Raw genomic sequence first — 26217 nt, 5'->3', positions numbered from 1 at the left:
ATAGTAGACAATAGCTAAGGTTAAGTAGATCCCATAGGGAGGCGCCCACTTTATAGTGATATTTGATGCCGCTTAGTTGGAAAAAATCGCCCATCACCAGATGACATCGGGGACAGTTGTCTACAATGGCCAACAATATTAGCTGTACGATTAGATGGCTGCCCAGTACACTGGTTATGGTTATCGGATGCCTTAACCAGTGTCGTCCACTACTACTACTACTACTACTACCGGTACTACTACTAGTTGATGATGATTGATATTTATTAGGTAATTGTAGTCCCGATTCATATAAATAGGTATGTGCCCGAGGCAGCCGTATGTTTGTAGGCAATGGTTTGTAGCAATTAATAAATTGTGATTTATTTGTAATTTTTATGTTTTTACTATTCATTACTGTATTGTATTGTTAAATATAATACACTTAATAATTATTTATAATACACTTAACAATAATAATATTATAATATATATTTTTTTCAATAATTTCAATTATTTTTTGTTAAAAACTTATTTATTATTATTATTATTTTTACTTAAAAATATTTTAATGTAAATTTGTTATACACATTGTATATTAAAAAGTGTATACAATATTAAAATTTTGAACTTAATATTTAATTTGAATATTAAAAATACTTTATATTATTATTATTTACTGTATTAAGTATAATGTATTAATATTTTTTAACTACAGTTTTATGTAAATGAAACTTGAAATATAAAAATAAATAAATAAATAAAATATTAATGAATATTTATAAAATATTTTTATAACTAAAAATATACAAATATATTAATCATTTTAGTATATTATATAAATTATTTTAGTTTAATAACATCATTAACGTCAATATACTGTATATAGTCTAGTGATAAATGATATAAATTTTTATTTTGTCAAAAAATAATATTACAACAAATATTAATCAATACTACTGTATATATATATATATTTATTAATACTTTATTCAACCCAATGTACTGTAAATTACAGTATTTTTTATATAAAAAAAATTTCCATAAATTTCTATAATGATATTTCATAAATTTTCAACATTAACACCGCCAAAAACATGTAATTCTATATAAAATTTTAGAAATTAATTTTTTATTTATTATTATTGAAAAATATAATTAAATTATTTTATTTTTTTTAAATTATAATATTAAAAATAGCTATAAATTTTTTGTTTACCTCAAATAAACGATAATAATTAAAAATAAACAATTGCCAACACGAAAATCCCAATTGATTATTAGTTGATAGTAATTCAATAAAATTAGCTAGCTAAAAAAAATTTACAACAACAAAAATTAATTAATTAATTAATAAACATTTCATATATTTCATATATGAAAATAAAATTTTAAGTTAATATTTACAACAACAAAAAAATCAAACATAAAATACAGTATAAAATTTAGAAATAATTTTATTTATTTATTTTTGTAAATATTTACCTTGCATAAAATTGTTATTGTTGATTGATGATGATGATAATTATTATTATTATTATTTACCATGCTACAATATAAACTATTTAACAATTTATAAGCTAGGTTAGCCTCATAGTTAACTGATGCTGCTTGAACCAATATAAAATGCATCAAATAGGCAAACCAACCGGTACAATAGTAGCCAATTAATCGGGTAGCCAGGTTAAACTGTAAAAACATTACACCAAATAAACAAACAACAACTGCCAGTCCCAACAGTAGATAGACTGAGCACAGGTATAGACACCAATAGCTACTATTGTAGTCATCTATTTCCCTATAGATAGCATTTAATTTATATAATATACTATCTATTGATTGATAATATTTATTATTATTAGTATTATTGATGATTAACCTGGTACATTTTGAAATTTGTCGACTACATGAGCGTAATTTTAGTTTCAAATATAGACACAGTAGATAAAAATAGAGAAGCAATGGTAGACTGAGTCCAAAATTAGCTGACGATACCCAACATAGGTATAGTGTATTAGGTAAACCATATAGTAGGACATCACTGAACTGTTGACTATGCAATAGATAGGGAAATATACACATCAAACCAATCCAATGGTTAACATATCGGCATAGAAATCTACATGAGCCAAATAATCTACCCGAACGTTTTACTAGCATATTGCAAGCACCGGGATCAGTTAGACCTATTGATTTAGGACTCACCAAACCGGCCATCATATCAAACAAACGTAAAAATTTTGGTTCAATATTTACGCCCCGATAGTTATAGTAAAATATTAGACAATAGCTAAGATTAAGCAGATCCCATAGGGAGGCGCCCACTTTATAGTGATATTTGATGCCGACTAATTGGAAAAAATCGCCCATTACCAGATGACATCGGGGACAGTTGTCTACAATGGCCAACAATATTAGTTGTATGATTAGATGGCTGCCCAGTACACTGGTTATGGTTATCGGATGCCTTAACCAGTGTCGTCTACTACCTGTACTACTAGTAGTAGTTGATGATGATTGATGATATAGTAGTCCCGATTCATATAAATAGGTATGTGCCCCAGGCACCCGTATGTTTACAGGTATAGGCACTGTCAAGTCAAGTATTAATTGATGATTATTGGTTTTTTTAATTGGTTGACACTGTTGTTGTTGTTGGTGTTGTAATTGTGGTATTATTTTATTAATATTTAGTTTAAACATTTTATTTTTTTTAATAAAAAAAAAATTATATATAATATTTTTTTTATTAAATATTTGTGTTTGTTTTTTTCACAATAATAAACATACATAGAAAATAAAATATTTATTTTTCTATAATTTGTTTTCAATTTTTATTGACACAAAATATAACTAAAAAAATTTTTTATAAAAAACTGAAATAATTAAATTATTTTTTGTTGTTGTTATGTAAGTAAAAAAAACATAAACTGAAAATCATTTAATTTTGTAGATAAAATTGTAGTAAAAAATACAATAATAAAATAAATTATACAGAAATAATATTTATTTATTTTTTTATTTTAATTATCTAAATAATTATTGTATTTTTTGAGTGTAATCTTAATTATAACTATTAAAACCAAAAAAAACTACAATTAGATATCAATAACAACAACAAAAAAACTATTAGAAATTTTCATAAAATATCATTAACTAAAAAATATTAATTAAAATATAATGTTAATTATTTTCATTATATTATGTAATATATATTTCTAGTAATTATTCTTCTCTAACTAAAAAAATAATTATTTTATTTGTATATTATATTTATATATATATATAATTTTAATATAAATAATATTGTAGTTATAATATTATTATCATATTATTTAAACAATTTTTATTTATAAAATTTATATTTTACTTACAAACACATATACAGGTACAGTATATTACCTGTATTTATGTATACAATGTATACAATATACACTACAGTATATACAGTATATATATAAAACTTTATATTATTTTGATTAAGATATTACTCTCTAATTTATACCAAAAAAATAAATAAAATTACTTATAATTATTGTTTTAATTTTAAACTTTTTATTAGTTTATTTTAGACTGTAATAATTTAATCGATAAATATTTACAGTTTTAATTGAAATCATTTTATAAATTAATTATTGATCTCAATGATTACAAACAGTTCTAATATTTTTTTAATATATATATATTTGTTTTAAAATTTAATATTATTAATAATATATATAAAAAATATCTATTTTTATTAATTTTACAATACATTACAGTTACAAACATACTAACACATTATATATATATTTTTAAAAATTTTAATTAAAACATATTACATAGTACTTTATATTTTAAATTATTAATAATATTAAATGATTTAAATTTATATTATATAATTTTAACTTAAACATTTAAATTAATTAATTAGTGATAATTATAATAATAAGTGTTTTTAAACACTGGTAATTATATGAAATAATTTAATAGAAATTTTTTTATTAATTTAAAAAAAATTATTAATCAATTGTGTATTGACAATAATAATAATTTTTTCAAAAAAAAAATTTAATATACAGGTGCAATATAATAATAATAACTAATAACTAATATAATGGCCAAGGTAGTCCACTAAAATCGATAGGTCCACCCAGGCACCCGGCATCAGCCTCCAAAATGGACATCTATTTATAGTTTCATAATAATAATAATGGGTTTTAAAAAAAAAATTAATTAATAATTTTATTTTAATTAAAAAATAAAACATTTATCGATACGATTTGAATATTATGTATTTAATTAATTAATTAATTTTTAAAATAAAAAAAATTAATTATTTATTTATTTTTATTTTTTTGATCAATCAATCAATCAATCAATACATACAATCAAACTCATAGCCGCCTCATCTGTTGCCTCATTCACCTGATTTTGTTGTTGTTGTTGGTTATGATGATTGTGATGGTGTTGCTGCTGCTGCTGCTGATGATGGTGACCATGGATCAGACCATTATTATGTGTAGTAGTAGTAGCAGCAGCACCGGTAGCTATAAAACCATTCAATGGTCTACTGCTGACTACCGGTATTAAGCTATGCTGTTGTTGTTGCTGCTGATGGATGTGATGGTTGACCGCCGCAAGTATAGGATAGCCTATGTTGTTGTTGTTGTTGTTGATGGCCAAGGGTTGGCCAACTGTTACAAGCGGTTCGATAGGTATGTCCGATAGTGAACTATTGGACAATGAGGTCAACGACGGCAACGATAGGCTATCAAAATAATTGCTACTATTGCTGCTGCTTTCGGCGCCACTACCGCTGCTACCGCCGACACCGCTATCAGTGCCACCGCCGCCATCACCACCACTACTATTAGCCGACAAATAGGAGGCCATGTTTTGCAAGACACCGTCATCGACACTGCCGTTACCGCCGCTGCCGCAGACCATCGCCACCGACGTCTTGTCGACGATAGCCGAAACACTTGTACCGGCACTGGACGATGACGACAACATACCCGTACCGTTGTTACTCTCCAGTGTCGACAACAACGATGGACTACTACTCGACGCCTGCGATGACGACGACGAACTGCTAAACTCTTCGGCCCTTCGCTGAGCGTCGAGTACTTCTTCGGCAATTTGTTGGCCAATCTTCGAATGTTTCATTCGGTTAGTGATAAAACGTTTGACAATCGATGAGTTAGAGGACAGTTGACTGCTTCTGCTGCTACTACTACCGCCGCCGCCGGTAGACAGTAGCGATTTGCGACCTCCCGGCGAACCGACCGATGACGGGGACAGCGATGACGACGACGACGCCGCCGACGATGGCGATGACCAACGCAAATGATGCTGTCGTTTAGTGCCGACCCGCGAACTGCCGGCCATTACGGAAACAGTTTGTATAGGACTGGTGTTGTCTTTATGTTGTTTTCTATAGCTCAGTGACTCTGATGTCGCCTGTAGTAGTAGTGGTGGTGCTGGTGCTGGTGCGGCCTCAAGTGCTTCAGTAGTTTTTAAATCGCCGCCACCGCCCTGGCCAATAGTAGTATTGGACGCAACAATTTCGGCACTGGTCGACATTGGCACACGAAACGGCTGCTGCTGCTGCTGGTGGTGGTGGTCAGGTGTGGCCACATTTTCGTTGACGGCTACCATATACTCGAACTCACGGGTCCATGGGTTTTTGAATGTCCGCCACTGGGTGGACAAGTATAGGTAGGTGCCCAGTTTGGTTTTGAACCGGTAGGGTATAGTTGAAGTGTTGTTGTTGTTGGTGGTGGTAGTGGTGCGCCTATCGCTGGTCGGTAGTATCAGTGCTGTGTTGTTTAAGTGTGTGTGTGTGGGACGGGAGGGGTGGAGGGGATGTATAAAATATATATATATATTAGTTATTATCATTTGATATTAGAAATGTGTGTGTTTTTTAAAAAATAGTATTAGAAGTAAAAAGGGGGAACTGGTATATAGTAGTATGACCTATACTATACATACCGGTGCGATGACTTTCGGCCAGTGTAATAATGTCGTCCGGATGACAGTAGTCGTAACATGAAGTTCCCAGCATTTCCTGCGGCAAATAGCCTAACAATGGTGTGACTCTATATATATATATATGTATAGATGGATAAAATGTTAGGAGATAACATAAGCACAGGTAGTTTTTGATTTTTTAAACACACAAACCTTTGATCGACAAACAAATAGATGCCGTCCATACTGTGCCGGGATGTATACTCAAACGGTTTGACTGGAAACTCCCGATTGTCGGCCGAATGTTGCCTATCGAACTGAGGCATCGCACGGGCCATAGCTACCAGACAGCCGCCCATATGGCTACCGGTGCCGCCACCGCCACCACCGATAATGCCATCGGAGACTATGCCGTTGCCAATGTTGTCGTCAATTTGGACACCGCTACCACTGGTGGCGGTAGGTTTTTGTTGACCCGATGTCAAGTATGACTGGTTGGCGGCGGGACTACCGATAGCGGCAGCGGCAGCTGCAGCCGATTCGGGTGTCCACGACTTAAGATAGCCCATACAATAGAGATCGCAGTAGCGATCGCTTAGACAGTTTAGTCGGCGACGTTTTTTACCGTAGGCCAGTCCCTTAACTACATGTCCACCACCATCTCCACTGCTAGCAGCAGCAGCACCGGTAGGTGTATTAGCAACACCACCAGTAGTACTACTACTACTAGTAGTTTGAATGGTAGGAGTTGTAGTAGCAGTAGTAGTAGTACTATTGGTAACAGTAGTTGTTGTTGTTGTCGATGCCGAGGAACTGGATGTCAAGCGCTGTTGTTGTTTGGCCGATGAGGCCGAGGAGGTGGTGGTGGTGGTGGTGGACGACGATGGCATATGAAACTTGTATTTCATGCGACAGAAAAACGATCGCCTACTGCCCGGACACGAGTGTATAGCCGCCGATCCTTCATCAGAGTCGCCTACCGATGCCGCCGACGCCGCCGCCGCCACCACTGATTGATGATCTCTTAGCTGTGTTTGTGTTGACGATACTGTTGCTGACATACCGGTGCTATCGCAAGCTTTACGACGTATCAGAGGGTAATGTGTAAGCGGATGGTAGATGGGTGGGGGGCGGCGGAGGGTTAGGTTAAGGGTTAGTTAGTTTGTTTTAATCGGAAATTTAGTTTTATTCATATATATATAGTAATAATTGATAGTATTTATAGTAAAATAGTTTGTTTTATATATATATTAATAAATAATTTTTACTGTATTTACTGTATATATATATATATAAACTTTATATTATATTATTATATATATATAAAGTATTATTAAGCATACAGACCATTGAATTAATATATTATATTAATATAATATTTATTTTTTTTAAAGATACATAAGCTTTGTTATTATTATTATTATTAATATCACTTTTTATATATATAAATATTTATTTGTTTTTTTTTGTAGTTTTCCAACAGTTTAAACACACATTTATAGAAATGATATAATATATATATACACTAAGTTTATCTTATATTAATATATATTTTAATTATAATAAATATATAATACAAAAAATTACTTACAATTATTAGTGTCATCCTGTTTGGACGTCGTCATCGATGATGATGATGGTGTTGTTGTTGTTGATACATCCCATAGAGATAACTGTTCCTTGACTTTAGGTATGTCCTTATGATGTAGTATATCAAACCAACTGATTCCCAATAGATCTTTCTATAATAAAATTAATTAATAATAATTAAATTTTTCTATAGTTATGTTTTATAAAAAAATTACTATTTATTTAATTTTTAAATTAAATTTAAATTTAAATTAAATACCTGATTATAATTAAGTGTCTGGCTAACATTTTCGGATACGTACAGTATTTTACCACGATCACACGATACAACAAACAGGAAACCCTCAGTTACCTATAGGTGCGTTTAATGGACACACATATTATATATATGTATATGTATTTAAACACACAAATAAAAAATAATAATAAAAAAATAATTACAATAATAATTTGTACAACACAAAAATAAAAATATCTTGTTTTATATAGGTTAATTTTTTAAAAAAAATATATTTTTAATTAACTATATTTATATATTAAAATAATAATAATAATAAGGCATGGTTCACATATTACGTTCGCATTTGAGGGGAGGGCGGGGAGGGTTAGCCTAAGCGAACTTTTTTGCGAACGAGAGGGAGGGTAGGGATATATACTATAAGAACGTTCGCATTTTTAATAATAATATTTTATTTCTTGTGGTGGCGGGGGTGGGGGTGGGGGTGGGTGTGGGTAGCGGTTAGGGACATGAGAACGTAATTTTTGTTTATAAAATGACTACATACGAACAATTTCGAACATAGGGGAGGGGAGGGGTCTAGATTTCCTAAAAAAAAGTGCGAACGTAATATGTGAACAACCCCTCTAATAATTTTCCCAACATAACATTCCTCAAGTAATAGCCTATCGATATGTTGATCGCTTAACGGCTGAGCCGCTTGACTGATAGCCTGGTCCAGTGCCGACCGTTTCCTAATGGCCTTAATATGCTGGACAGTCATACGCATTACAGTCAGCTTATCTAGTTTGCGGGCACTGGGTATGGCATTGCACATGGGTACCAGTTTGGCCAGTTCCCTAATTAATGTATTGATTTTCTCCCGGCGCCGCTTCTCTATCTCCGAGTGATTTTGTTTGCGTAATTCATCCAAATTTATGCCGCATGTGTCCAAACAGTCCATCAATTGTTCAACATTTCTAAGTGAAAATTGAAATCAAAAATTGAAATTTTTTTTTTGTTTTTTATAGTTAGCTAATAATTGTTAGAATTATTATTTATTTTAATTAAAAATTAAATTATTAAAGTTTTAATAAAAATTGTGTCTAATTATAGCCTAATAATAATAATAATAGATTATCACGAAATAAGTTTTTAATTTTCTAAATGGTTATGAATTAATCACAAAAAAAAACAAACAAATAATCATAAAAAACAAAACTATTGATAACTTTTTTGTTTTTTTGGTGTTTAATCTGTTTATACAGTAGTTGTAAAAAATAAATAAATAAAAAATTTTTAATCATATAATACCTGTATATTATAGACATCTAATACACTAATATTTATGTTATTTGATGTTTTATTTTCTAATATATAATATAATATTAAAAAGTTATTTGTATTTATTTATAATAAATAAAAAAAAATTGTTTAATTTATAGAGAAACGCTAGTATCACAAAAAAATTAAGATTAAAAATCTTTCAATTTTTATTTTTAGGTCTAAAATCATTGTTAAAAAAATATCAATTACTATAACTAATGATACTATTGTTGATTTTTTATGTGTTATTATTATTTTTAATAGCAATATATAGTAACCTTAAATGATATTTCCTATTTACCTATCGTACGATTATTATTATTATTATTATTATTATTATTATTTGATATTATGATTATTATTGATATCATTTTTTTTTGTTTTTCAAAGATATTATTATTATGTGAGATAAATGTTTTTTATCAGTTATAGTTGAATTATGAAATCAATAATAAACACTTAATTTACAGTTATATATATTATGTTATATACAGTTATATAACTTGTAAGTGAAAGAGAGAGAGAGAGAGAGAGAGAGAGAGAGAGAGAGAGAGAGAGAGAGAGAGAGAGAGAGAGAGAGATGTTTAAGTTATAAACAAAACAATTTCCAATTTAATATCAATGATTATGTGGAATGGCATGCAATATGATGAGCACCTGTAGTAGATATATATTAGCACTTTATGTCTATGTGTGTGTGTGTGTGTGTGTGTGTGTGTGTGTGTGTGTATTTATGTAAGTATGTATATGTATGTTTGTATATGTGTGTATATATATGTGTTTGTAAGTATGTGTGTGTGTGTTTATGTATGTGTGTTTGTGTGTGTGTATGTAAGTTTGTATATATGTTTGTGTATGTATGTAAGTATGTATATGTGTTTGTAAGTATGTGTGTATGTGTTTATGTATGTGTGTTTGTGTGTGTATGTAAGTTTGTATATGTGTTTGTGTATGTATGTAAGTATGTATATGTATGTGTGTTTGTGTGTGTGTGTAAGTATGTATATGTGGGTTTGTGTATGTAAGTATGTATATGTATGTATATGTATGTATATGTATGTATATGTATGTTTGTATATGTGTGTATGTATGTGTATGTAAGTATGTGTGTGTTTATGTACATGTGTATGTGTGTTTGTGTGTGTATGTAAGTATGTATATGTGGGTTTGTGTATGTATGTAAGTATGTATATGTGTGTATGTGTGTGTGTATATGTGTGTGTGTTTGTGTATGTATGTATGTGTGTGTATGTATGTATGTGTGTGTGTGTGTGTGTGTGTGTGTGTGTGTGTGTAGTATCGTGTTGGACACTCATAATCTGTGATAATCTCTAATCATTATATATTTAGTGTTTATTACTATTTGCTGATTAACTTTTTTATTTTGCTTGATTTTGCCTGTAGTATATACAGTGTATAGTGTTTTTTATTTGATATTATTTTTATTTATATCAAATTGTTTTGTATAGTTTAGTTGTTTGATATTTAGTGATAAAGTCAAAAAAATAATAGCCAGTAAAATATAAATAAAATAAAAAAAACATTATATTTGACACTAAATTAAACTATTTGTCAATAATGCTGTATAAATAAATAGATAAATAGAGAGAGAGAGAGAGAGAGAGAGAGAGAGAGAGAGAGAGAGAGAGAGAGATTAATAATAAATTAAAAATAAATTGTTTTCTTGGAAATAGTTATTTGATAATAAAAACTTTTTTATTATTATTAATATTATTTAACTATATTATAGGTTTTAATTGTAAATAATTAAATAAATATCATTTTAAAAAAACTATATTTATATAATAAATAATTTTATTTAATAAAATTGTTTTTTAATATGATATTATTATAAAGTTTTTATTTAAAAAATATTATTAAATTTTTTATATATTATTTATATAATATTATTTTTTTAAAATGATATTTATAGTTTTAAATATTGAATACTTATTCAAACAATTTATTCAATAACATAAATAATTAAAATTGAAAATTAAATTTTAATAATTATTTAGGTTTTAATGACTGTTTAAAATTATAGTCTAATATAGGATATAATATAAACTAATTGATAATTATTAATATTTAAAAAAACTGTTAATTATTATTTCTAATTATACTAATAAACTATGTTGTATAATAATAATAATAATAATTAATGTATATGTATTAAATAATATTCATATAATAGATAATATTTTTCTAACAAATTAGTTTATACGTCAATACATCAAATATATTACATAAAATATAATTTTCAAATTGACATTTAAAAAATATTTAATAATTATCAATATACTTTATATACATATACACAAACATATACAGTACATACACATATACAGTACATACATATATACATACACACACATATATACATATTCACATATACATACACATATATACATACACACATATACATACACACATATATACATACACACATATATACATACACACATATACATACACACATATACATACACACATATACATATAGAATATAGCCTATAATATTAATGCTAAATAATTTGAATAATATTTATTATTATTATTGAAAGTTTAATATATACGTATAGAGAGTATTTTATTTCAATATAATAGAAATTTTTATATTTTTTTTGTTTTGTTTTAGATATGCATCTAACTATGCAATACAAAAAAATTAATACAATTTCAAATGTAATTGATTTTTTTTCATTGTTTCCATATAATTAAATACCATAATATTCATAATACTGTATATTGTATAGTATAGTATACTAATAAATTGACAAAAAATTTAATATATATATATATGAAATATTTATCTATATTTTTGATGTAATTTGATTACTTTATACCTCTCTCTCTCTCTCTCTCTCTCTCTCTCTCTCTCTCTCTCTCTCTCTCTCTCTCTCTCTCTCTCTCTCTCTCTTTCTCACACACACACTGTATATTTCATATTAATATAATAATAATATGATTTTTTGGTGCATTTAAACAATGATAATAATAATATATATATATAAAAAATATTATACATATATATCATATAATATGATATTCATGTTTTCAACAACAAAAAATAATAATAATGTTTATATTTAAAAAAAAATAAAAATGTTACCTAGACAAGTATTTGAAAAAAATAATTAATTAAAAATTAACACATACACACAATTAAATATTTTAAAAAACTATTATTAAAATAAACTAGATACAATTTTTAAAAATAAAAATATTAGCTAGACAATAGTTTTTTTTAAAATAATTAAAAATTAACACACACAATTAAATATTTTTTAAAAAACTATTATTAAAATAAACTAGATACAATTTTTAAAAATAAAAATGTTAGCTAGACAATAGTTTTTTTTAAAAATAATTAAAAATTAACACACACACACAATTAAATATTTTTAAAAAATTATTAAATATGCTAGATACATTTTTTTAAAAAAAATGTTACCTAGACAATTGTTTTTTTAATAATTATAAATTAACACATAAACACAATTAAATATTTAAAAAAAACTATTATTAAAATAAACTAGATACAATTTTTTTTAAAAAAAATAAATAAATTGCTTACCGTTGTTCATCATCAAAATTAGCATTATCATTATCATTATTATTATTTTGATTATTATTTTGATTATTATCCAACATCATCAATTGGCATAGATAATTTTTATCCATGCTACTATTTCTATTATTATTATTATTATTATTATTATTTTGATTTAGCATGTTAACATTTTGTTGTTGTTGTTGTTGTTGTAAACAATTTTTGACAGTCAATCGCACAGTTAGTTCGCCTCCCTGTTCCCGATGATCGTCAAACATAAATTCATTGCCAATTTCGGCATTCAATAAGTCCTATATATATATATATATATATATCACATACATATATACATATTATATATCATATAATGATAGTAATAATAAAAATTTTACATATTAAAAAATAATTTTTTTAACTATTTATTTTTTTTTAAAAAATAAAATAAAATTAATATCTTAAACATACATTAAATGAAATCATTTTCATGGCCACTGTATTATAGATATTGATGTTAATTATTATTATTATTATTTTAGAAAATATTAATAAATAAAATATAAATTATTAGTTTTATATATTGTTATTATTATTTTTCAATTTATTTAGATTATTATTATTTAGATTTTAAATATGTGTTTTTAAACAAACAAACAAAAAATAATTACTATTAGTTTATTAGTTTATTAGTTTTAACATTTAAAAAAAACTTTCAATAATAATAATAACAACAATAATAATCATATAATATATATATTATTATATATTGTATATATTATGATTTGACTATTATATAATAGCACACACACACACACAGTTACGCACACACCTATAGCTTATATCAATTGGCTTCTGTATGTAATTTTTATTTGATAAGGGATGAGCAGCTTATATATATAGGCCTATGAGCTTGCAGTGCAAATAAAAAAAAACTTTACGCACCTTTAACTTTATCCTATCCTATCTATTAATATATGTACCTGTAGTTTGTAGTATAGTGACCATAAAATAAAATTATCAATATATCATATATCATATATATATATAGTAAACTGGATTAATTTGATTTAATATAATTTTTTTTTGTAAATTTTACCAAGATAAAATAATAGGATAGTTACTCAAAATAAATTAAATTCTAATCAAAAATTATTTTTTAAAAAAAATTAATTATATGTAGAAAATTCAGTGTTCAAAATGTTTTATTATTATTATTGTTATTATAAATAATTAACTTAATTTTTGAATGTCCAGGATTAATATATAAAGTTAACTTGGTCACTGTAAACTTGTTAGACAAATAGCAAATAAATATAATAATCAAAAAATAAATTAAATATGTTTTCGATAAAATTCTAGAAAATATATATTTATATTTATAATTTTATTGGTATTACAATTAATCATTATTTATAAATTATATATATATATATACTGTATATATAAAGTATCTAGATATTTTATTTAAAAAAATAATAATAATATGTTTAAAAAAATTACTGACGATAGAAATTATTATAAATTTATTTTATTTAAAAAAAAGTTTAATTAATTAATTAATAATTTTTTAATATCAATAATATTAGCTATTTTTTTAAACCTATTAAAATTTAGAATAAAATTATTTTTTTTTAAAAATGTTTTAGCTAGTATTAATTAATATATTAATTAAATATAATTAATAACATAAATATTTAATTGTGTAAATTGTAAAAATTCAAAAAAAAAATAAATAAAAAATGATTGCTAACCTCGACTGGACTCGAACTCACTCGAATTTTCTAAATTATTGTACTAAATGTGTCAAACATTTTTACGTATAGATGCCGTTACAATATAATATATATATATTAATATTAAAGTAAGTGTATATATTGTATATTGTTAATAAATTTACACACGTACAAAATAAAATCAATACATAAATAACGTCCAATAAATATATATACAACAATACTAGAACAGTCTACAAAATTCTTTATAATTAAATTAAAAAATATATATAATTTTTACTATTTATTAAATATTAATTTTCTTATAAAAAAATATATGAGTTTTTAATTTTTATTGAATTTGTAGAAAAGTTATATTTTTCTTAAAAATATTTTTTTTAGATAATATAAAAATTATTGTGGATTTTTGTGGTAAACACTAGTAAATTCTCTATACATTTATAATACAAAAAATAAATAATAGTCTGATGTAATAAATGCTAGAAATTTCGGGAAATATCTCTAAAGTTATTGTATATACAGTATATATATACTGAATATTTTATATAAAAGCTCAGGTAGTTTACTTGAATGACTAACCAAATATACAAATTGATTAACAATTGATTTTATATAATATAATAAAATAGTTAACAACTATTAGTGTGTTTCAAAAAAAATATATATTAATTCCCGATTTACTTAATAATAATAATAATAACTAATTATTTAAATAACTTTTTTTTATTAATTTAAAAAAAAGTGTGAAATATTATATATATATATATATATCTATTGAATATATATATATTACTAAATAAATTATGACATCCCATAAAATGCTACGTTTGGTACCACTGTTACGCTGCCAACGGCTACTCCCGGGCGGACAACTACAGGGTGTCCGCCAGTACTACTGGCCGGGCAGTCGGCGCTCGGCGGCCGCCGACCTATGGTTCCAGAAAATCGATGACATGGAGCGGTCGATGAACCGATTGTGGCGCGACTTAGACCATCGTATGTCGCCGTTTACCGGCGGTCTGGTTCGGTGGCAGCCGTTTAATGTCGGTCTACGACCCGATCTATACGGTATTGCTGCGGAAACAGTCGGCGAAAATGGTCAACGATTGTACAAAATTACCCTGGATTTGGGCCGCGAGTTTCAACCCGACAATGTCCAGGTAAATGTATCGGCAGCCGATCGGGTGGTCACTGTTCGGGCCCGTTTGGAGACCGAAACGGGTGGCAGCGGCGGCAGTGGTGGCAGTGACGGTAATTGCAAACAACTACACGAATATCACTATCAGTATAGTCTGCCATCGGAGGCCAACATCGATGAAATCCGGTCACTACTAACAGCCGATGGACAGTTGGCCATTGAGGTACCGCTACCGGAGCTCAAAAAACAGGAGCCGACGAAACACAAGGAGTCGCCTAAAGTACACGAAATTCCTGTCAAAAAAAATTAACAAATAATTATAATATTTATATAAATATATTATTTTTTTTTGGTTATAACTATTATTATTATTATTATGTAATAATTATTTTATTTTTTTTTAAATATAATATTTGAATAATATTTAATGGATAATACATTTTGTGTGTGTAGTTAATAATAATAATAATTATTATTATTATATAATTATAAATTTATAAATACTATCTTAATACTTAAACGATAATTATTTTAATTATTTAATTAATTAATTAAATATTATTAAATATTATTAGTAGTATTAATATTAATTATAATAAATTGATTAACAAAAATTTTTTGTAATATTTATGACATTAAAATCTTAAGTAATTTTGTTTTGTTTTTTCTAAATAAATATTATTTTGTAAAAAAATTTATATTAATATTATTTAATATTTCTAGTTTTAATTTTTAGTAATATTTTAATACTAACAATTAAAATAAATATAAATAAATTGTTTATACAAATTATGACATATTTTTTTAGGTTTGAAATATTGTTTGTAATAAATTTAAAATTTGAAATATATAAGTATAGTTACATCATAAAAATAAAATAGTTTTTTTAAAAAAACTATACTTGTACATTTTCTAATTTATAAATAGCTATATAACACAATTTATATAGTATAATAAATACTATTTATTATTATTATTATAGTATTGTTATAGTTACCAAGGTATTTTTACTACAATATATAATAATAATAATAATTACAGATTTTAAGTACATGGATAATTTTAATAAAAATATTTATTTAATATAATAATAACAATTATTGGTTTGTTTACTGGTATATCATAAAATAATTACTATAGTTATTATCAAAATCTAAAATATAAAATAAATGTTTATTAAGAAACAATTTATTAAATAACAATAAAAAAATATTTTGTATTAACAATCTAAACAATTATTATTATATATTAAATACTTTATTGTTATTTATCTAATAAAATATTGTTAATAATAATAATAATAATAATAATTTTTTAACAACAACAAAATGTTACAATTAATATTATTATATAAAATATTATTATTAATTTTAATTAATTTAAACCATATATATTGTTATAATAATAATAATAATAATAATACTAATATTGATCATGATAACTTTAATACTAGTGAAATTTTTAATTATTATTTTTTAAATAATAATTATACTGATAATTATAATAATTATAATAATAAAACTGATATAAATGTACAGTTAATTGATAATAATAATAATAATAATAATGTTGACCCATGTCTAGCAAAAATCATACCTAAGCTGACCAATACATGTGTCCGTCAAAAAGTTGGCCATGCTACTGATACCCTAGAGTTTAGTTGCTGTCTACTATGGATAGCCTACGATTGTGCCATAAAATTGGGCAAGGTAGTTTTTATGAATTAATTAATTTTTAAATTAATTTTTATTTTATTTAATTAATTAATTACTATAATATAGGAAATGTGCAACCCTGATGGGTTTAGAAATATGCAATTGTTATTAGATGGATTGATTGATCAATGTAATAATGGCCAGTGCAATGGGCACCGGTATGTAAAGGGTATACAACTATGTAGTGGCGTAGTAGCTGCCCATGGTTTACAAGTTTATCAGTATTTTATTAATATATTAATTATGTTAATTACAATACAATATTTTTATTAATTATATAAATATTTTAATTATTTTTTTAAAATTAATAAAAATAAAAATCCTATTTTTTAGAGATAAATAGTTTATTTTTATAATTATTATTTTAGTTAATTTTATTTTCTTAAATTATTAAATTACTATAATCCTGAGCAAATTTTGTTTAATATTATTTAATTTGCATTTATATTAAATAATAATCATTTTATTCTGTATTATAATAATATACATTAAAATTTCTATATAAATATATATATCAAAAATAAATCTATTTATTTATTTAATATATATATCACTAATATGCTGAATGACTAATTTGAATATAAACTAAATATAAATAATTGGGAAATTAAAGGAAAATTGCAAAAAATGTTAAAAATGTTACACTTTTTTAAAAAAACAGATTTGAAAACAATAAAATTAACTTTAATTATATCATGAAAAATTTATATTATATATAATAAATATATATATAAATACCATTATTATAATACAATACAATACAATACAATCAAACAACAACAACAAAAAATTGTTTGAAAAAATAACTAAATATTTTTTTTATCATGGTATGTGAATTTTGAAAATAAAATTTTGTTGAAAACATGTTTATGTTTCCCCGAAAAAAATATAGTTATTTAGTTTTTATTTTTTTTTGATTTGAAAGAAACATTATATTAATAGTCCTAATATTTTTGAAAGTGTTTTCAAACATATTGACTAATGTGTTAATTTAATTGTTTATGTGTAATTTATGTATATATATATAAGTAAGCATTTGTGTGTATGTGTGTGTATGTGTGTGTATGTGTGTGTATGTGTGTGTATGTGTGTGTATGTGTGTGTGTGTGTATGTGTGTGTATGTGTGTGTGTGTGTGTGTGTGTGTATGTGTGTGTGTGTGTGTGTGTGTGTGTGTATGTGTGTGTATGTGTGTGTATGTGTGTGTATGTGTGTGTATGTGTGTGTATGTGTGTGTATGTGTGTGTATGTGTGTGTATGTGTGTATGTGTGTGTATGTGTGTGTATGTGTGTGTATATGTGTGCGTGTGTATTTGCATATAATTTTAAATATAAATTTATGTATAAATTATTTATCCCAAAATTAAAATCTATTAATAGTTACTTATGTTAATAGCATTTGCTTAAGTATTGTCAATGATATACAGTCATAATGTTATGTACATTAAAACATTAAACCTTTTTTTTGTGTTTATGATGCGCGCATTTGTCTAATATATATATATATATATATATATATATATATATAATTTATATAATTATAAAATAAAATGGGGGGTGTGGGTGGGGGTAGTCATCATCAATATGTTGTTGTACTCTCTCTCTCTCTCTCTCTCTCTCTCTCTCTCTCTCTCTCTCTCTCTCTCTTCTCTCTCTCTCTCTCTCTCTCTCTCTCTCTCTCTCTCTCTAGTCTCTCTCTACAAGTATAGTTATAAATTTTCTGGCACTGGTATCCAAAAAAAAAAAAAAAAAATTGATGCGTGATTTTATGTGTGTGTATAGTAAGGGGTGTGGGGTATATAAATAACGGCTGCTTCTCATAAAGTCAACAATCTTTTAGGATTTTAAAGTTGTCATACAATACATTAAAGACAGTATTATTATTATTATTATAATTATTACATAACACATTGCATTGGTTGGGAACCTATACTATATATATATAAAATATATATAAGTTTTGATTTTAAAACAAAACTAGTGTATTGTTTCAACTAAAAAAAGCTCAATAAAAACGTTACAATATTTTAAAGTATAAAAAGTTATATTGAATTTAAAATAAGTTTTTAAAAAAAATATATTTTTAATTCAGTACTTAATCTCTCTCTCTCTCTTTAACTTTCATTGTGTGTGTGTTTTATAATTTGAAGACAACTATTATTATTATATAATATTCAACAAACAAAGAAAAGTATTGAAAAAAATTTATTTAATTTAATTATATATTTTGTGTTTTTTTTAGAAAAAAAGATAAATTAATCTAATAATTACTATAATTTATTTCATCAATTAATTTAGAGAAAATAAACTACTAACTCTACAGTAGTAATAATTTAATTAATATATATTATTTAAATTAATTGTTTAATTCAATAATTATTTTTTTAAGTATAAATTTATATAGAATTTATAATTAACGCTAAAATTTAACTTAAATATTAATTTCTATTTAATATCTATTTATTTTATTAATAGTTTTATATTAATTTAATAATTAAAAAAAATTAAAATAAATATTATTTACTTTTAAAAAAAAAACTAATTAACTAATAAAGTAATGGCCGATCAAATTACTGAACCCGAAATCATTGCCCATTTGGTACTGGATCTGAAACCATGGGACGAAACAACCGATTTACGAGCCATGGAGGACAAGCTCAGGCAGATATCGATGGACGGCCTGGTCTGGGGTAATGCCGAACTCATACCGATGCCATGCGGTTATAATAAATTACAAATCGTAACGGTTATCGAGGATAATAAGTTGACAGTCGATGAGCTGACCGAAAAATTGACGGTCGGTTTGCGTGATTATGTCCAAGTGGTTGATGTCAAATCGTTTAATAAGGATATTGCAGCAATGTAAAATTTTAAATTTAAAAATTATCATTATTATTAATTTTCAACAATTACTATATTTTACATATATATATATTTATTAATATAATAGATTTTTTTAATTATAAATATATATATATATATATATATAGTTATTGAATACGTGTTAATACTTATTATTATTATTATTACTTAATTTCATTATTATTATTATTAGGTATGCGTAAGATTTTTTGTTGTTGATATGAGTGCGTAAGTGTGCGTATGTTTTAATATTGAAAGTTTTTATTATTATTATTATTATAATTTAAAATTATTATTATTATATAAGTGTTAAATGTGTGAATAATAAAAAATAATTTTGTGAATATATATTTATATATATTTATATCATATATACGTTTATATATGTGTAGAGTTTTTATTGTAATTTTAAGCATTTTTAATTTTTAAAATAAAAATAATAGTATGTATGTATTATTATGTATTATGTAATATTATATAATTATTGTATTATTATTATTACTACTTTATTATTATTAATAAAATGATTTTATGAAAAAATTTAATTGATTTAAAAATTTATTATTATAATTATTATTATTGATATATAAATAGAAAATTGTTATTCAAAAAACTTTATTATGTAATTGCATTGTAGACATAAAATTAAAAAAAATTATTTATAAATAATCTATGAAAACATTGAGCTCTCTCTCTCTCTCTCTCTCTCTCTCTCTCTATATATATATATATATATATATATATATATATATATATATATATATATATATATATATATATATGTTGTTTGATTTGATTAATTTAGACTAAATTTTTATTTTGTTCAATAGTCTACGTGACAGTCTATTACAAAACTAAAAATTTTCAATATATATATATATATATATATATATATTTACAGTATATATATACTGTATAAACAACATATTGTACATATAGTACACACACACACACACACTAATGATGTTAATCTTTGAAATCATTGAAAACTTTTTTTTCAGTCTAAGTTATAGTTTTGTTGTTTTGGTTTTAGTTTATTATCGTACATATCCACTACTAAAAAACATTATATACTTTAAATGTAAATTATATATATATATATCAAAAAAAAAAWAAAAAATTTTGAACCTCAACATCAAATGTGTTTATGTGTGAATCAGCATATATTATTATTATTATTATTATTATTATATTTATTTATAGACCTGGGCACATCATCCTAAAACATACACACACACACACATACATACATACAAGCACTGGTAGTTTTTTGTTTGTTTGATGGTGATGCTGATGATGCTGCTTGTGGTGGTATATGGTGTAGTGATAATCAATTATTATAATTATTATTATATACTATACTGTAGTTTTCAAAATAATTTTTTTTTTCATAAACTCAATTATAAATTACACATTTTTTTTTAAAATTAATTAATTAGACATATTATAATTTATCATATATTATGTTATATAAAAATTTTTAGCAAATAAACAATAATAAAAAAAAATAGTTTTCGCAATTTGTAATTAAAATTTTTCGACAACAACAAAAATTTTCACATTTAATATTTTAAGTTTATTTTTTTGAATTTAATCCAAATTTAGATATATATATATATATATATATATATATATATATATATATATATATATATATATAAAACAGTATATATACTGTCTATATTTAATATATTTAATTACAATACATATACAGTATTTTTTTGTCTAATGTTATGGTAGGTTATTGAACCTTACATCAAAAAAATTAGTTAAATATATATATATATATATATATAAATATTTTTATTTTTTATTTTTCAAGTTTGCCATTAAAGCAAAATTTAATAGTATTAATAATAATAATAATAATACTAATAAATAAAATAATGTTAAATTAAATAAATAAAAAATTAATTAATTAATTAAATCAAGTTTTAATATCAATAATTTTTTAATATTTTTGGTAATTGTATTCAATTAAAAAATAAATTTAATTATATTCAAATGTGATCTTGAAAAAATTATTATATTATTATTATTATAATTAATCAATAACAAAGTTTGTTGCCAAAAAAATATACAGTATATATATATATATATATAATATTAAAATTAGTATTAATAATTTATATTGTTTGATTTTTAAAAAATAATAATAATATTTTATTTTTGTTATATTGCTATAATTATATGTAGTTTAAAACAATTTATATATATATATATATATATATAGTATTGATATATACAGTAATTTTTAAAAATTTAATTGCAATAAAATTTTTGTATTTATATTATTTAAAAAAAATAAAATACTACAATATTTAGTTAAATATATAAAAGTTTTATATTATTTCAACAAATAAATTAAAGTAAATTAACTATAAAATCTGTATAATAATTATTAATACAATAATTTATATATTGTATTTATATATATATATATATCAATACTGTATATAAAACTAAAAATATTTCAAACTAAAAATAAACTATTTGTATCATGTATCATTTTTAAAAAAAATTATATTAACATGTTTGACAAAATATTTCCTATATATATATATAATATTAAACATTAAAATACCATTATATTCTGTATATAGTAACTGTATTTATGTATTTATTGATTAAGTAACCTTGATTAAATTATTAAACAAAAAAAATGTATGTATATGTATTATACATATAACAATAAATTGCTTTAAAGCGGTAGTAATTTATATAATTTTATTTTATTTAAAAAAACAAAAATCTGCACATGTACAGTTTCAATTTTTTTATAAATACAGTATTATGGCTTTAAATGTGGCGCTAATACTTAACGTACACAGTGTGTACTACACATACATACACATACACACACATACACTCACATACATTACATACACACACATACACACACATACACACACATACACACACATACACACACATACACACACATACACACACATACACACACATACACACACATACACACACATACACACACATACACACACATACACACACATACACACACATACACACACATACACACACATACACACACATACACACACATACACACACATACACACACATACACACACATACACACACATACACACACATACACTGAGTGTACGGTACAATCAATACATATAGTACTGTTTAGTACTGTACAGTATACACTCTATACTAGTACACTATACCGTATTACTACTACTACTACTACTACTACTACTACTACTACTACTACATTAATACACTATACATTTACTGTACATGTAGTCACACACACACACACACAAAATGATAATGGCCTTGAATTATTGCGCATTGGCAATTTACTTTTTATTTTATATGCAATGTTATTACTATACACAATGTACATGTATAGTATTCATGTACATGTACATACAAAAAAAAAATTTTTTTTTAATAATGTTAATAATGTAGAGAGGGAAAAAAATTACGCAAGTATATACACCAGTCACAGGATTTTTCACACTTATATGTTATTTTATTTGCTCTAATCTTATATATAACTTAAATATAAGATAACACACAAAAAATATGTGCGCTAAAAGTGATCGCCATTTCAAACAACACATTGAATATAAATTTAATTAATTATAAATTTGTTTAATAAGTTATTTTAATAAATGTGAATAAAATATTACAACAAATGATTGCAATTTATTAAAAACTAATATTATGACAATAAATGTGTAAAAATTAAATGTGCAATAAAGGTGATAACAATTTCAAGCAATTATACAATATTTAAAGCTGCGTTCACACGGACAAAATCTAAGTAGACTTGACTTAAGTTTTGGTGTTCACACATGTACTTACTTGAGTTACCTTGACTTAACTCAAGTACAGTAGTGACCCCTTCTTAAGTAAGTTTACTTCATTAAGTACAGTGTGAACACACGAGACTTATAAACTTAGCCAATCAGTGTTAAGTATAATATGTAAATATTATTACGTTTTAAATGCCTGCTTAGCTGTCTAGCAAAAATATTACATTTAAATTGTTATTTTTGTATAATTTTTATAATTAACATCAAAATTAATAAAATAATTTCAATAATTTGATTAATTTTTATAAAATTAGATAAACTTAAGTGTAGCAATGTGAACACATGTTACTTGAAACTTGACTTGAGTTCAAGTCAAGTCTACTTGGATAAGCATTAGTGTGAACGCAGCTTAATAGTTTTTAATTTATATATAAATGTGATGTCAATAATTGCAATTATTAAAAATCCAGAAAATGGCGCTCAAAGTACAAAAAATGAAGTTTTTAAAGTATAAATTTGAATAAAGCTTCAAAAATAAAATATAGAAATTAGTATAAATTTTTTTTATATATTTAGGAACATATATAAAATGGCGGTTAAAGTACAAAAATAAGTGATGGAATTAGCATACAAATTTTTATATCTTAAAGAAGATAAAAAAATGAAGGTTGAATTAATACCTTTCAAATTAAGCTAAATTATGATTCAATATAATAATTTATTTGAGTTATTTTATATAATATATTAATAAAGTTTAGTTTATTTTGTCATACTGAATCATTTGATTTTAATTAATTTTTAGTTCGGATTAGGAGTTCGTATAGATTTGCTTTCTAGCATTCTCAACTGGTTTTATATGGACATTTTTTCTGTGAAGTTTATTAAATAAAATTTATTTTTTTGGCGCGAACTGAGATCCGGTCTTAGATATACACTATACACTATATATATATATATATATATATATATATATATATATATATATATATATAAAATACTATCAATGTGTTTATATTATTATTATTATTATTATTTTTAAAAGCAACAATGTCGGATTTTTTATTTATATTATATTATTATTATTATTATTATATTATTAAAATTACTTCCATGTTCAAAACAACAATTATTATTTAAAATATATATAATTTTAAAAATATAAAAAAATGAAACATCCAAATAATAATTTACGGTTAATTTATAATAATATTAATTAAAAATTTGATTAAATCAAAGTGAAAATATTGTTTTTTTTATAATTTTAGTTTTATTAATTTTTTTTTTAAATATAATATGATCTACCTTAATTTAAACCAACAAAATAAAAATGTGTTTATTTGTTTATAATAAATAAATAAATAAAAAACAATACATTATGTGTAGTATACATGTGTAGTATAAAAATAAATAAATAATAATTTGTGTAAACAAACAATTTTTTTGTTGTTGAAAATTTTAATAATAAAAAAATAATAACACTTTTTTAAAAAATAATAAATAAATAAATAAACGGTATGTATATTATAATAATATATAGATTATTAATTATTATTATTGTTTTGTGCCATGTAACGTTTTCAATTATTTTATTTATTTAATTTTTATATATTTTTTTGCTAATGTTAAAATTTTATAGTAATAATAAATAATTTATTATTATAATTTTTATGTTTTTCAAAATGATAATAGATTTAACAAAATAATTTTTTTATTGTAATTTGTTTTTTGTTTTTTTTTTAAATTTTGATTTATTGATTTAACATATTTTTTTGTATTTTAAGTAAAAACATTAATTTTTTTTCGTCTAAAAAATTAATGTTTTTTTTAATTTTTAAATTTTTAGTTAGATAATAGTGCTATATGATATATATGATAAGCAACAAAATTAATTAATTAATTATTAATAATAATAACCTAGAATTTTCTAGTCTAGTCAATTTTTTGTTTTATTTATTTTTTAAAAAAAAATTTAATCACATGTTATTATTGTTTTAATAATAAATATCGTAATAATAATAATAATAATTATTATTATTATTCTAAATATAATATAATTAATTTAATCATCATCATCATAATTTTTTTATAGAAATTAAAATTATAGATTTATTTATTATTAGTATTATTTAATAAATATAAAATAATAAATTAATTAATTAATAATTACCTAGTGTAATATATATATATATATATATATTTAGAATATTTAAATTAATTATTTTTAATTAAATTTAACAATTTATATGTTTTACAATTTTAGTTTCTTATTGTTTTTAATTTAATTTATTTATTTTTTTGAATTTATCATGATTAATTAATTATTTATTTGTTTTAATTTTAGCAACAACAACAACAACAGTGA

General features: G+C 23.7%; 2 protein-coding genes across 2 annotated transcripts; both read left to right on the top strand.

Annotated features, from left to right (window-relative positions):
• The first annotated feature begins 15150 nt into the window (after nucleotides 1-15150).
• On the top strand, nucleotides 15151-15798 carry LOC128965277 (uncharacterized). The gene has a single exon (XM_054311924.1). It carries the CDS (start codon nucleotides 15154-15156, stop codon nucleotides 15796-15798), a length of 645 nt encoding a protein of 214 aa, XP_054167899.1. The 5' UTR covers nucleotides 15151-15153.
• Nucleotides 15799-19191: 3393 nt separating this feature from the next.
• On the top strand, nucleotides 19192-20124 carry LOC128965130 (probable elongation factor 1-beta/1-delta 1). Its single transcript, XM_054311785.1, has 3 exons — nucleotides 19192-19234; nucleotides 19353-19393; nucleotides 19758-20124. The coding sequence occupies exon 3, from the start codon at nucleotides 19760-19762 to the stop codon at nucleotides 20066-20068; it is 309 nt and encodes a 102-aa protein (XP_054167760.1). The 5' UTR covers nucleotides 19192-19234; nucleotides 19353-19393; nucleotides 19758-19759; the 3' UTR covers nucleotides 20069-20124.
• The last annotated feature ends 6093 nt before the right edge of the window (nucleotides 20125-26217 follow it).

The sequence above is a fragment of the Oppia nitens genome, unplaced genomic scaffold (assembly GCF_028296485.1).
Source record: "Oppia nitens isolate AA-2021 unplaced genomic scaffold, nextdenovo-longstitch-racon4-pilon3 scaffold16_pilon_pilon_pilon, whole genome shotgun sequence".
Taxonomy (NCBI): Eukaryota; Metazoa; Arthropoda; class Arachnida; order Sarcoptiformes; family Oppiidae; genus Oppia; species Oppia nitens.
Note: the sequence above shows the minus strand (reverse complement) of the source record. Positions and strands in the feature narration are given on the sequence as shown.

Excerpts from the sequence above, each read along its gene's own strand:
- LOC128965277 (XM_054311924.1), top strand. The coding sequence starts at position 15,154 with ATGACATCCCATAAAATGCTACGTTTGGTACCACTGTTACGCTGCCAA.
- LOC128965130 (XM_054311785.1), top strand. The coding sequence starts at position 19,760 with ATGGCCGATCAAATTACTGAACCCGAAATCATTGCCCATTTGGTACTG.